The 15371-nt window shown below is 42.2% G+C and overlaps 1 protein-coding gene across 6 annotated transcripts in view; it reads left to right on the forward strand.

Annotated features, from left to right (window-relative positions):
- clybl (citrate lyase beta like) overlaps positions 1 to 9216 on the forward strand; it is a 68821-nt gene extending 59605 nt beyond the window's left edge. The window contains exons 5-10 of one of the 6 annotated variants that reach the window (XR_013935937.1): positions 1222 to 1315; positions 1875 to 2042; positions 6078 to 6202; positions 7463 to 7690; positions 7870 to 7951; positions 8148 to 8230. Coding sequence is in view for 1 of the 6 variants with exons in the window: in XM_080479112.1 (XP_080335238.1) it covers positions 1222 to 1315; positions 1875 to 2042; positions 6078 to 6202; positions 7463 to 7558 (483 nt within the window). In the remaining 5 variants the exon portion in view is untranslated. Of the gene's footprint in view, positions 1 to 1221; positions 1316 to 1874; positions 2043 to 6077; positions 6203 to 7462 lie in introns of all 6 variants that reach the window. The other 5 variants (XR_013935939.1, XR_013935935.1, XR_013935936.1 and 2 more) reach the window with 5 other exon arrangements.
- Positions 9217 to 15371: the final 6155 nt, after the last annotated feature.

Below are 15371 nucleotides of genomic sequence, written 5' to 3' on the forward strand. Positions count from 1 at the left end.
CACATTCATTTTTTATTTTTTTTTTAACTGTTATACTTGCCTTTGTTATAATTGCCACCAGTCGTCTTCTTTGACACTTTTTGGCAGGAGTGCTATTCCTTGTTTATACTCCAGTGCCAGCATTTGAGAAATATCCACTGGATTGCCTTCAAATACTTTTTTTTGTTCTGCATTTGACAAAATTAACAAATTTTACCCAACATCATTAATTATTGTCAGACTTTCTCAAAATGCATTTTGGGGACAAAAATTGACCCGAATATATTAAAAACCAAACTACGTGAATCAGCTGGGTTGCTAAATGGACATCTGGATGAAGGAAATGTGGGCAGATTCTCCTAAAGCCGATAAAAAATATAAAATAGGAGCCTATTGTGTCATAAAATAATTGAGGCTAAACAAAACGAGGCTATTTGCACTTTTAAGTGTTTTACAGGTCTGGTCCGCTTCGCTTCGTCACGTTCAGCCAGAAAAACTGCTTTCAAAAAGTTCTTGACAGTGAAAATATGTTTCACTACCTCAGAGATGGCTTGTGTTGGTTTTTTTTTTTTTTAATCTAAATTTAGGCTGGTGTATAAATAAATTCTAGTTTTTTTTTTTTTAGGGGGTTCCATTGTTATCATTGAACATTTTCTTTACGAGCGGATCATCTTCTCGTCCAGATGTTAGATGTTCAGACCTCCGTCTCGCCTCGTCCATGTGTCGGCGTGTCCTGACACTGACAGCCAAGTTGATCCCAGTGGTGTGTGAGCGCTTCACATTGTGTGACTGATCGTGTGAAATCGCGTTGAGGCCGAAGTGGAAGGAAAGAGCTTGTTCCTTATACTGTGACCGTCCAGGGACCTCCTGAAATCGTTACACATGCAGTTCCTCCGATCGCCATGGCCTTTTAGCAATGCTTTTGTATGTTCTCGCGTTGCGAAGGTGGTGTGATGTTGATCACATGGTTTCTATGATTTTAAGTTTTAGGTTAGTTTTATGTATGTGCCAGAAGTCAAAGACGCATCTTTATTTCGTGTGAATGTAATCTTAAAATGCACTCCACGTGTAAAAGTTAATTTCCCATTAAAAAAAAAAAGAAAAAGAAAAAGCAAATATGTCCTCACGGCAGTGCTTATTTCTCTTTGTGGGGATTTGGTTTTAAAAGCTCTTTCTATGCTGTGCTCCACATTTCCGGCCTCCCTTGTATGTGATTGTCTTTACTTTATTTATTTTCTACAGGCAGTGTGTGAGGAAATCCGTAGCCTTGCACCCAAGGCTGGTCTTCACCATGACGGCGTAGTATTTGGCTCTGATGACTTCTGTGCCAGCATAGGTAGCTATGTTGAACTTTCTGCTTAATTCTCCAAGAGATTGTCTATTTTCCATTTTTAAGTTAAAGATCTGTGACCAAGTATGAGAATATTCAAGAGTTCGGACCAATTCAAGGAACGCGCATGCAAATATAGTATAATCTATTGAAGATGAAGGATCCTGATCTGCAAAAATGAGACCTAGTTCTACTTTCACGCTTCAGATTTCATCCATCAGACTGGATGGCTACTTGAGTTTATGAGCACTTGGTGAAAATAGAACAGAGACTTTGCTCACAACACACATTAAACAGAGGTTAAACTGGTATTTAGCTCTGTGTTTGATGCGTCCACTTTTATTTAAATGCCACATTATGTTGCAGTTGTGAGGTTTTGAACATTCGACCAACAAAGAAATGAAAGAGACTGACCTCAGGGTAGCTGCAGTTCACAACTCCTTATCTTTCTTTTTTGTTTTTTTTTGTTTTTCCTTGGCACATCAGCGTGCCTCGCTTTGAGGTCTTGACTGACATCTGGCCTGCTGTACGCACTGTGTGTGTGTGTTTCCATATTCCTTTTTAGGTGCCACAAGGACTAAGGATGCCAGGGAGCTGCTTTACGCAAGACAGAAGGTAGTTGTGACCACCAAAGCTTTTGGGCTGCAGGCTATCGACCTGGTCTACATTGACTACAAAGATGTGGATGGACTGAGGCAGCAGGCCAGAGAGGGAGCTCTCATGGGCTTCACAGGTAAACTTTGTGTTCCTACATCTCAAATTCCACATTGTCTTTCCACATCCTGACTTGAGACAACATGTCTTTCTTTACGAAGAACCTCTGCTTTGTGGACTTACTTTATCGGTTTTCTGTACATTTTCTTGGAAACTATCTCCTCACACTTCTACAGATCACATTCATGGAGAAATATTAACTTTTTTTCCCGTTTTGAGCCTCTCTTTGTCCATCTGCATGTTTTTACACATATTACAAGCATTTTCTTTTCATTTCATTCCATTTTAAATGTGACACAATAATTTGATCAGAAACTACACTTTTTTTGCAGTATTGTTATAGCTCGTGTGTTTTAGTAACAATCATCCCTTTTACAGTTTAAAGGGCACTCACTAAAATATGTGCTATTAAACAGTTTAACCCAATGGTGTCATTTGAACATGAAGACTTTAAGAATACACCCCATTACAATCCGATTATAAAATCAAATCTCCTGCTAAAATGACACAAAATCACCATTTTTATTTACGCTACAATAAATGTGTGATTTACAGTACTTATTGGGTTTATGTTTAAAATAGATGTTGTCCTTTGCAGTGGGTTTCTGTGGACTTGCTCATGTTGAACCACAGTTTTTCAAAATTTTTCCACATTTTAAAAAAATCAACGCGTCAGTTGGCTGCACTGATAATTGAAGATGCTTTGCTAAAGCAAAGAGGCCAAACGCTATGGTGGCAAATATAAGAAATACTTCAAAACTACCACCCATCTCAATATGTAGCACAACTATTCCAAGTTTCCATTAGTTCAGGGGGAATCAAAGTGTTGTCAAAGTTACCGGATGTCGTTAATAGAGGGTTAAATTACCATTCCATTTTTTTACTTCATCTTTTTGCTTCAGTCTTATTTCAAAGATGAATAGAGAAGGAGCTCACCATTAAATAACTAAGAATGTGTCTTGAAAAACTGTGGGAGATGACAGAAATCCCCCTGGTTTGCGGTTTGATATTCACATTAATCTTTCGTAATGAAGATCTCACCTGGTAATTAATCATTGTGTGTGTTTTCAGAAGGTCTGCTAGTCTTTTTGAGTGCTGGCGATGCCAGTGAAGTCAGCAAGCGACACTGCAGCCTCTGTTTGCACTCCGGTGCCACCATGGATGGAAGCATACTTGCTCATATGCAAATGTGCCTGAGTGTCCAGGGGTGGATTTGGGAAAGTGTTCATTCACTTTGTGTGTCTGTACACTTTCCGATTACCTTCGTGCACGTGTGCCCTGCAGAGTGCAAGCAACAGACCGCAGTGGATAGGACACACTCTGCCAAATCGGAATCTTTTTTTTTTTTAGGAAATATAGATAACCATGGTGTTTGTTGTTGTACTTTCTCTTCTATTAATGTGCAAATGAGCATGATACTACCAGTAATATTACGTTCGAAAAATGATCCTGCCGCATTGGCTTCACATGTTACCTACATTTCACATCATCAATTCAATTTGTAGACTGAGCTTTTTTTCTGTCTGGTACAGAAACCCTTCCAGCTGACCTCATTTGCCACCTCTCCGGTGTGCTGCTGCAGGCTCGTGTGAGCGCTAATATTTGTATGTGCCTGCCTTTGTGTTTGGATCAGAATTACTCCCCGTCACCCCCAGATTAAACATTATGTCTCACACAAGGGTTCCTCGGATTTATGCAAATATCATGAACATAATATCCCGTTTTTAATTGTTTGTACTTGTTTGAATCAGACCGATTTGGAACTTATCTCCCTTCGAAAATAGAAATCCATCAAGGTAGCTCAAACTGTGACTTACATGCAGTAAAAGGTATAAAAGTTAATGAAGAGAAACAGCTGGTTGATGAAATAAATGGTTTGATTTGATATGGAACAGAACAATTCAAAGCACGGGATTAGTGGCTCACAGGCCGTGGGCACTCTGTATAATCTTGGTTAGTAGCTATTACTGGCCCGAGTGCTTAAGCAATAATAGGGTGCAGCCAAAAGCCTCTACCTGTGCAGTAATTGACCTTGGCACTACCTAAGCCGTGTACAACACCCATTAGCACAGAGCACAAACAGACTGTGGCACTGCACTGCTAAACAGAATAGTTTGGGGGAAATAAAACCTACACTTTGACAAATATGAGATACGTTGGGGAAAGAAGCAATTTTATTTTATTTTATTTATTTTTTACTCCATATGCTCTTGAATTCTTGTGCTGTAAACTGGATGTCGCTGTTAGAATACAGAAATAAAAGTATGACTCCCAGAGGTAGAAAACGGTTCCACAAATATCCCCCCCCACCCCCTGTTTTTTTTTTTTTTTCCAGGGACCACGTTTCACTTCCATCCCCAGGACCCTGCCCATCATTCGCCTGAGAGCACTTTGCTAAATAGCAATCCTCCAATGAAATGCCAGCACCACATGGCAGGCCGGGATTGGCTGCAGGGCATGAATGATGTATTTTAGGACAACCAATGGGTTGTGACTGAGGGCACCTGAGTCACCCAGTCTGTTTCTTCGCCTTGTCATTCTTCTATCGTCCTAAACAACTATACACTCACGCACACCGGCACCCTCACACAGTGTATGAAGCCCAGTGTGGAAACAGTGAACACATAACTGTACTGCTGATGGAAGGGCAACACACTGCTTACTTTAAATCATATTCACTTCGTATTCAGAACCTACTTTTATGTTACGGACAGTTCAGGATCTGCATTAACCAAATAAACAGGCTTATAGATTCAGGCTTACCCACATGCAATCACTCGTTCATACACACACCTCAGCAGTTTATTGGTAGCTCACACACACACACTTCTTCTTGGATAGTGTACTTCCCTCCCGGGGGGTATTAATTTCTTACAGACTGCGTCTCACAACCAATGTTTGAATAGTTTGTTTTTATTAGTAGTCGTTTGTCTGCGCCGGGGTTTTCGGAGGTGAACCAGGGTGAGCAGGTCGCTGCTCTCTCCTCCCTTTTTCCTCTCCTGCCCTCAGCCTCTCCTCCTTTTGCCTCCTTGTGTCTCCTCTTCTCCTCTCCTGGGCTAAAAAAAAAAAAAAAAAATGTTCTGCCCGCCTGCTCGGCCACCTTGAAGGATTTGTTGTTGGCGACAGAGCTAAGCCCTAAAGTGTCGAGGTCCTGCTGGCTGCTGCTGAGCCGTCCGTTCTTACCAGACGATTCATAACCTTAACTTATCACTACAAGTTTGATCTGCAAATGTACACGGGATTATGTCTGTGGCATTCGCCCACATTTAACTGGGAGGGAGAGCGAGAAGGAAGGTTTATTTGGGAGTGTGGCAGATGGAGTCTGAACTCCGGAATATAGTTCGGAAAAGAGAATTCCTCTGCTTTAATGCGAGTAGTAAATACACCACATAAAGTCCTGTTGTCTGATTATGCAGGGTTAAATTGTCCATTTTAAACAATTTACCCAACCGTGTTTGTCTGCTGAGGCGCTGTCGAGGTCTCATGAATCGTTCTGCGCTCTTCGGGTCGACTTCTGTAGCATGATAAGTCTACTCATGCGTTTTAGGTTTTGCATATCAGCAGGCACTTCATTTCTGTCATGATGCACAGCATCCTCTGGTCCTCCGCTGACCTTCTGACTCACCTCGATGCCAAAGGACACACTGATGCATACGCAATTCACTTGTCTGAATTTCCTCTTCCTCCTCTCTTATTGCCTCTTCAGTGCCAACTGCAATGCCTGCCAATCTTATTTCACCCCTTCTATTTCTGCATACAGTTGGAGTGCAGCAACTGTTCGTATTGTCGGCATTGAATGCAATTTTTTTTTAACAGATATATATATATATATATATTTTATTTTTTTATTTGCAGCCACGGCTTTAGTGAGTCACACTGTGAATTGTGTGTGTGTGTGTGTGTGTGTGTGTGTGTGTGTGTGTGTGTGTGTGTGTGTGTGTGTGTGTGTGTGTGTGTGTGTGTGTGTGTGTGTGTGTGTGTGTGTGTGTGTGTGTGTGTGTGTGTGTGTGTGTGTGTGTGTGTGTGTGTGTGTGTGTGTGTGTGTGTTTGACAGGTAAGCAGGTTATCCACCCAGGCCAGATCCAGGCTGTGCAGGAGGAGTTCTCCCCGAGTCCGGAGAGGGTCCAGTGGGCCGGAGAGCTCATCGCCGCCTTTGAACAACATCAAAAGGAGGGAAAGGTAAAAGCACGTCATTTCAAAGCTTTGAACGCCATCTAAATTACTTCGTTGTGAGGGTGTTTTGGCCTAAAACGGCTCACTGTTGTCTCATTCCTAAATTTAAAAAAAATTTAATAAATGGCATCAGAAAAATGCAATTAATCTAAAATGTGTTTCCAAAATTACAAAAAAAGTTTCTCCACAATTCTAGCTTCAGTAGTACGTGTACAATAATTTCAAGGATTGTTTTTAAGCCAAACTTATCTGGTGTTTGTCAGAGTGTCTGCTGAGTGTGTGTCTGCTGTGTGTGTGTGTGTGTGTGTGTGTGTGTGTGTGTGTGTGTGTGTGTGTGTGTGTGTGTGTGTGTGTGTGTGTGTGTGTGTGTGTGTGTGTGTGTGTGTGTGTGTGTGTGTGTGTGTGTGTGTGTGTGTGTGTGTGTGGAGATGACGGGGGTCCCGCTCTGCTCTGACGCTCAGACTGATCCTTTGTGTATCTTCTCACACACCTCCGTAGTTCCAGAGAATACATACTGTACACCCCTGGGTGACTCTCAGAGACAACATAGGAGAGCAGGGGGGGGGGGGGGGCAGGGCCAATTAAGTGTACAATATTATTGTTCCTAATTTAGTGCATGGTTGGATCCTGTGTGTTGAGCTCTGTGGGCTATCTGCTGAGGTAATACACAATCTGCCCACACCTCTCTCCCTGCCAGGCCTGCTCCTACTAAGCATCGCCCGAGGGATTCATATTCTGCCCATCTCTCTGCCGAAGTGTGTGTGTGTGTGTGTGTGTGTGTGTGTGTGTGTGTGTGTGTGTGTGTGTGTGTGTGTGTGTGTGTGTGTGTGTGTGTGTGTGTGTGTGTGTGTGTGTGTGTGTGTGTGTGTGTGTGTGTGTGTGTGTGTGTGTGTGTGTGTGTGTGTGTGTGTGTGTGTGTGTGTGTGTGTGTGTGTGTGTTGGCTTAAATGGTGAGCAGGGTTAGTCCCTTTGTCTTACAGCGTGCCAGGTGTTTGCTTTTCATAATTCTTGCCTCAAATCATTGGCAGCATTTTAAATTGAGGTTCCTGTCGATTATTTATATATATATATATATATATATATATAAATTTTTATTTTTTTATTTTTTTAAACAAATACACAAGCTGTTGACACTATAAGAGACCAGTTTACCAGAAGGATTCAGTCCATATAATGTGAACTATACACGTTTTCTTTTCTTCCTGTTGTTTATCTCGGTCTGATGTTTCTCCTTCTGCTTCTCGCTTGTGTCGCAAACCTGCTCAGGGTGCGTTCACCTTCCGCGGCAGCATGATTGACATGCCCTCGCTGAAGCAGGCTCGCAACATCATAACGCTCGCTGCCGCGGTGCCAGAGAAATGACACCGCTGCTCAGAAGACGCATCGGAGGAAGCCGCCGCCACTGCACCCTGACAGCAGAGGCCAAAGGGGAAAAAAATGGATGTTGTTCGCAGGTCTCGTGACAAAAACAGCGCTTCAGTAACTTTTAAGTCAGTGTCACTTTGCCTGGTGTACAAATGCAATGGTTTTTATTTTCATGTTGCTGACAATAGAATAATGATTCGACTCATTTGAGTTGACTTTGCACTGCTGTGAACTCTGTGCACACTGAGTGCGTTCGCCTCTTATGCACATTATTGCCCTGTCGGCCTTTTTCTTGGCATGCCCTGCAGTACGCGGCCATGTCTCCAGTCTCTCCTGGGTCATGATGAATGCTCCCCCATCTCCACGGTCCAGGCAGCTGAGGGAAAAAGGGTAAACAAACACAACAAGCCACTGTTGAGGATCCATTCAGCAGGCCCCGCTCTTGCAGTCAGGCCTCAAGCCCCCTGCCCGGGTCCTGACTCCTACACATCAAAGTCCTGCTCGCTTATAAAGAAGGAAGAAGAAAAAACTCACAGATGGAAATGCGTAAACTCACAATTTAGCTGTTTTGTGTCGTTCTCTTTAGTAGAGGCATGCAGCTGACCTGTGGTTGACGGCGCGTTGATGGAGGAGGCACGTGGCGTCACAAACCGCCACGACCTGCACTGGAAAGAAGAAGGAAAAAAAAAAAAGAAAGAAAGAAAGCTGCGGCGGTGCTCTTTAACTCGTTTAACACCGGTTCAAAGTGAGCTGCTTTTACATCAACCTCATCAGAAACTAATTAATCTGCCCGGCGATAAAACTTAAAAATGAACTCCTTAATGAGTCCAGTAAAGAAGTTTGTTGTCTTGTCACAAATGGAGGTACAAAGGGGCTTTGTGGAGCACTTGTCCATGTCTGACTTGCAGAGACAGTGAAGTGGGTGTGATGTTAGAATGAGACAGATTAGTGGCCATGTTGCTCCAGCAGACCAGGACTGAGGCTTTGTCTCTGTGACTGTGGTTGGGAGGATAATTGGGGGGGTGTTGAATGGTTAATAGTGCCATTGGTGACCATGGTAATGAAAGGCGCCATACCTCCTCTACCCCACCTCATCCACTCATCTCTCCCTCTTTCTCGCTCCCTCTCTCTCTCATACTGTATGATCCATTGTGTCTGGGGCAGGGCTGGTGTCTGTGCCAGGGCCAGGCCAGACAAAAAGATCGAAACCACTCCTGCGTCCAGCCACAGACCCCAACAGTAAGCCGTCTCTCTGGCATTTGGCCACATATTTCTCCCACCCCTGGTTCACTTTTTCTCTGTCCTGAATACACATTCGGCTTGTTTGTTTGTTTTCACCCGATCTGCTATTATACACCGAGGTTGGTGGACAAAACTGCTATTATGTGAGACATCCATTAAATAAATTCTAAATTATCATCCGGGCACGGATTAAAAAAATAATTAATTAATAATAAAAAAAAGCTTTTCAGATCAACACTGTTGTTTGTTAGAAGTACAGACAATGTGGTGACTTTCTAAATGTTTAATGTTAAACTTGCAAGATGTGTTAATTATGTGGGTCTTTTTCTATTGAACTGTGACTTTTTAACTTGTATTCATTTGTTTACAAGAGATAAAAGGTTTCAAGAATAAAATTGTTCCATTTAAACGGTCGCACTGCAATTTCATTTAGTGTTGAACAAGCTGCATCACATTTATCCATTGAAGTTGCACATGGATGAATTGGTTTTTATTTTTAATTTTTTTGGCTTCCCTGGAAAGTATTTTCAATAATAAAGTAAGTTTGGGGCGACGGCCGACACTCAGGAGTGAATCAACAGCACAAAGACTTGATGAGAGGAGGAGGGAAGGGACTTTAGTGGCGAAGGAGAGATGAGTCTGATGGGACGTCTTGGCTCTTCTCTGCACCAACAGGTGTCCCCCCACACACAGGAAGGAAGATCTCAGAGCAGAGGAAGCTGCTCTCTGCATCCTGCAGGGCGGAAGCCAGAAAAAGCAGCTCTTCTAAGGAGCATCGGGATATTATTTGGACAGTTTATGTTATAGCGGAGCACAACATCCTGCCAGGGTCTCTACACCACTTATATTTATACATGTGTTTTCATTCCACCCAGTAATCCCGTTCTTATGAGGTATTTCCACCTACTGCCACACGTTTTCACCCCCCTCCCTCTTTCTTTTGATGAAAGGTGAAGGAAACTATGTCTGATCCTGCATGGAGCTCCCTGGTTGTTGTTTTTTTTCAGTTTTCTTTGCACCTCAGCGGCTTAACAACTCTCTAACATTTGCAACTGGAGGGTAAAAAAAAAAAAAAAAAAACCGTTTCAGTGACATCTCTGTAGATTAGAGGAATGCATCCCTGTCTGCCTCGGCTGTGTAATTCTACATGACATTTCTATTATGTGTGGAACTGATAAAATCCTCTCACTTCGCACGGCACTTTTATTTAAATACATCTCGCCGGTATTCCCTGAGAGATTAAATTACAATTAACACGATTATAACCTCACAAAATTGTGACGGGAATCAATTAGGCTGCGAGCAGTATTTCATAGCCCGGTAATGTGTTGGTCGAGATTGCTTTCATAAATAATGAGGGACAGCACAGGCGGGGAAAATGCATGTATGCAAAACACTGTCAGAGGAAAATTAAAACGAAATGTTTTACATATTTTTCCATTAATCTAAATGGGACCCGTGTGGCAAAGATAGTTTTATTCTAATTCCCCGCCCGGGGATGCCCAAATAATGACTTGATGTTTTAATAGACTTCTAATGACAATATATGACAAACTAATTGCGGCAAAAGATTATTCTAAAGCAATAAAACATCTCGTTATTGTGGCTGCTGCACGGTTAGAGAAGTGTAAAGCCATTATCTCCCCCCCCTCCCCAAAAAAGGGCTGAAACTACAACATGTACACAGCTGATCAGCAGAACACGTTTAGTTGAAGATAATTAACTCTGTTTCAATATTTAGGAATGATGCTCAAATAAATTACAGCGTGTTCAGAGTGACTTTAACAGCTTCTTTAGAGAAGCACAACTTTTATAATCCCTAATATCCAGCATATTACTACCCTTAGGCAAACAGCTCAATGTTTTTTGTGTTTTTATTTTGTTTATTTGTTTTATTTTAGTAATAATTCTTATTGAATAAATGACATATTAAAATGTGTCAATTCAAAACGAAATAAGCTGTTTCTTTATTATTATTATTTTGTATTTTACCCATATAAGCATCTTAGAATCTGGACATTTAAAAGAAATAAAATAAAATCAGGATTAAGAAAATATATTTTCTCAAATTGTAATTTCAGAGTAAAATTGCATTTCTTTTAAAAACAAGCCATAATAATTCTGATTGAGGATGGTCTGTTTATTAGGATTTTTTTTTTTAATTGTGCTTTGAATAAAAGTCACGAGTCTGGACAAAATATTGTATGATGAAACACTGCCAACCACTTTATTCTGCGCATTAATGTGAGTTAATAGGAGTCGAAGTTTTTTTTTTTTTTTTTTCAGAATGTTTAATTTCAGCCTCATTTTTCCTGCGTGTTTGCATAAAAACCCACCGTCCTTTCCAGAGTCATCTGGCACATGTGGACCATTACTAACTTCATTTGAGGCCCCTCTAAAAAAAAAAAGCCTTTTGTTTGAGCGTCTCAAAAGTAAATTAGAGTTCGAGAGGAATTACACCTTTTCACTTCACTCTAATTTCATGATGGATATACTATTCTGGTGTGTCACACACACCCTGGAAACCACATATAAACCTTATATCAACGCTGCAACATTAAAAAAAAAAAAATGTTGTCCAGGAAATGTAGCTCTGATTTTCGTCCTTTAACCCCCCTCTCACTTTTGGATGTTTAATTGTCAACACACAGGTGGGATAAGTGTGCAGAGGCTCCAGTGCACCTGCTTTTGTCCAGACTTCTCCTAAAGGTGATGGGCGGGGAGATGCTGTGTCTAGATTTATTTAAATAAAAGTTGCGCATGAAGGCCTCTGAGGGCCCACCCTGGTCCTGCAGCTCCTCATCCTCAGCTGTGTGTGTTTTTTTTTTTTTTTTTAACTGTCACGTTAATCTCAACTGCACAACAGAGAATAATATAGTTTATTATCAGTGATATTAGATGATGGTAATAAATTGCATCCATGGTTGTTAAATTTAAATTAACTTCAACCCAAAATGCATGGTATTTCAATCTGACCTTTTTTTTATTATTATTATTACTAGTGCGTAAAATAATTTCTAGGTGACTTTACCTTGTTGCACAGCCATGCTCCTGGCCTGACTCCCCCCCTTAGGTTCACTTCGCCTTAACAGGCCCACATCAAAGGCTGAACGCCCCAACGGAGACCACTAAAACCCGCCCGCTTTGTCTGCTGTTGCCAGGAGGAAGGGTGTCGTGGGAGGAGGAGGAGGAGGAGGAGAAGAAGCAGGACGTGGAGGAAGGGTGGCATGGTAATGAGACTCGTTACAGAGGCACAGAAAGTCTCTGCAACTTTTTTCCTGATCTTTTTCTTTCTTATTTTCAACCACCTTCACTGTCCACCTGTCATCAGATTTGACAAAAAAAGTATTATTTTGCTGCATCGCTGCTGACTTCATGAAATTACACTGCTTAAATGTTTAATTTCTACTCTGATTTTTATTCTGTTACAGTTTAATTGTTTGGGATTTCTGGAGAAAAAAACAAACTTACCTGTCACGCCTGCTTCATTATTTTTTTTTTTTCACATTCTGGAAGTGGATAACTTAAAACACGTGTAATATTACCGAAATTATTTGAGGTGAAACCTCGTAAATAGTAGAACTGAAAGTGCTGAGACAGAGAAAGGTCCTGATTGTTGTTTGTTTTTCTTTGTTGTCCCTGAACGCACCAGACGCGGCAGACCAATAGAAAGTTTACGCGGCCCGACGCAGACAGTTTTAAGGGAGGAAAAGGCAACAGCACCTCATAAAACGAGCAGGTCTGCGGAGGTTGGTGGCCATTGCACACGGAGAACACAGATCAGATCTCACACCTGCCCCTGGCTGCCAATTAGGCTGCTAATCCGAGGCTAAACGACGCAAAGTCGACCTGTTTCTAACGTGTTTAAATTACTATTAATCGAATTTAAGGACAAAAGTCCGAAACAGGAATATTTTTCTAAACCATTTGGAACTTTTCCGATGAATATCAGAGGCGTACGTGTGGTGGAAGCGTGTCCTCGTGCTTCTGCCAGGATCATATCAGTATCAGACACAAATCTTTAAAATAAATCGCAAATGATGATTTAGCGCAAAATACCAAATCATTGTTGAAACTCCAAAATATCCGGAGAGGACACTTGTGAATAAATCCCTTGAGTTTATATTCAATTTTAAAACGTAAAAACTAGACTAATGTTTTAAAAATTTTACTTTTTTCACCGTCACCAACTGATTTTATTTATATAAAGCGTGCACGGTGATACGGGGCGAATTTCCCACTTTTCTTTCTGAGCAACCAGAAACCAAGCTTTTCTGATGTGCAGCGGCCTCCTCCTCCTCCTCCTCCTCCCCCTCCTCCTACTCCTCCTCCTTCTCCACCACCACACACCCCTCCCTGCGCCGTCGAGCAGGTGGAGGCCGCGCACCTGCACGCACAGCTGCGCGCACCTTGTTATTGCCTCCGCCGCTTGACGCACAGATGAGCGCAGAGCGGAGCCGACAACACAATCCCGACAAAACAAACCTCTCCAGTGCTTGTGGAGAGACACCAAAACACGGATTTTTTTTTTTTTTAAAGGAACGAGATAATGTCTTCCTATAGACGCGCTTTCTATCTAAATTAAAATAAATCATTTTAAAGTCCAGTTTATTGCTCATGTTTTCCATCCCCAGATGAATGCAGTTGCGTAATGCAGTATTTATCCCAGTCGTGTTGCCGAGTATCTCTTGTTTGTCATGCTCCCGACTTCAACATGACACCATTTAATCCAATTAAACACGATAACCCTGGACTCACGTATTATTCTCTTCCTTTTTTTCCTTCGAGTTGCTGACAAGCACTCTTGGTTTTGTGTGAAAGAGAGAGTCAAGAGCCCTCTCTTAATCCCGGGCACGACTAGACGTGATTGAAAAGTGAAAGAAAGCCCTCATTGGTCCTCGAGCTGGATGGTGTTTTCTTTGTGGAGTATTGTTGCTTTTTGTTCGGTGCGGTCATCATGCATAGCAGCTCCTCAATTTAGGTCTTTAGAGGGAAAGCACTCCGACTTGAGCTGGTGGCAGCTTGTACGACATGGGAGTACTTCACTGAAACAAAACCAATAGATTCAGATTGCTGGGTTAATACTGTAATCAGAATGGCTGCTAATAAGGGAAACATTTATACAAATTGAATTGTAATTTCTTTGAGTAGATTAGGGTTTATTGCGCTTATTGTAAGAGTCTTTTACGCACGTGCGTCAAAATAGAGGGATCACAACTTTTTGGATAAACTGTTTAAATGGGGCTCTTCTGGAGTAATAACACCTTCGAGGAACTTTGTGAAGCCAAATTAAACACGCGACCTTATTTGTTTTTATTTTTCAAAGTCGTTGCCAATTCAGCACTTCCATGCATTTCAGAGAGGAAAAAAAGTGACATGGTTTTAATAAGCCCGAGCAGGAATAACATATTGTAGGTGTTGCAAAATGACAGGTAATTGACATTAATCCTCTCTCTCTGAGACTCAGGGGGGATCTAAAGTAAATGTGGATACGGTTAATGAAGCCCCACTTGCCCTTTGAATCTCGGTCACAGTGTGCAGCCGGGAAGTTTGAAGAAACTCCATCCGTTTAACACACTTTCCAGGCATACGTCATCAAATATAATGAGGTGATCGGTGAATGATTGCGCGACAGTGCGTGCAAGTAAATCGGCACTTTTTTTCTTTTTTTTGAATAGTTAATGGAGGGATGCTGTTGTATTTACAGGAAGAAGGGGGGGAAAAAACCTGAGACATGGATCAGCGCTTACTTTCTAAGTGATGACTCAGTTTATTACGCCTGCTTATGTGACATCTCGGAGGTGTAGTCAAATTGATGCTCGCCTAACTGACTCCAATAATGCCCCGTTACAATACCCTTTCGGTTACCACCCTCAACCGCGGGGTCGTTATTATGCTTATTATGATTCATAGGGAGAGATGGCTCAATAGGAGCTGTGACAGACAGACAGAGGCCAGGTGAGAGAGGCGGACTTTGAGCGCGAGGAGTCGCGGCTCTCCTCCTCATGAGCGCGCCGCTCCGTGCTACAGGGGCCCCGCTTAATGAGGGCACCTATGGGGCCCTCCTGGATGGAGAAGTCTCCTAACCTCGCAGTGGCCCGGTCGGAATTGAAGCGCAGACACCTGCGCGTCACCCCCCCCCCCCCCCCCCCCCCCCACACACACCCCCACCCCCCACACCCCAGCATCACAGTTCACGTTGCTTTGTGCAACTTTTTGACAACGATAATGATGTGCACGGTGATGCCGAAAATCAGGAAGAGGGGCTGTCGTAGGGAAATCAGGGATGAGCGGGTCATGCATTCCTCCTCAGCACCAGCTCACTTCTGATTGTGGAGCATCACTCTGCAGCCTCCCACTGGAGCGTGCATAATCTTGTGGCTGGTCTTCTTACAAGCCACTGTCATCCCAACATCTGCCACATATATGCAAGTCTAGTAGAAAAAAAAATAGGACTTGTATATGTGATGAATATGCCACCTTTGCAAATTACAGGTTATGTTTTTAAAATGTGCAGTGAACAATCAGTCATGTTATTAAAATATCTCCATCTCTCAAGGTTTGTGTC

The sequence above is a fragment of the Lipophrys pholis genome (assembly GCF_963383615.2).
Source record: "Lipophrys pholis genome assembly, chromosome: 13".
NCBI lineage: Eukaryota > Metazoa > Chordata > Actinopteri > Blenniiformes > Blenniidae > Lipophrys > Lipophrys pholis.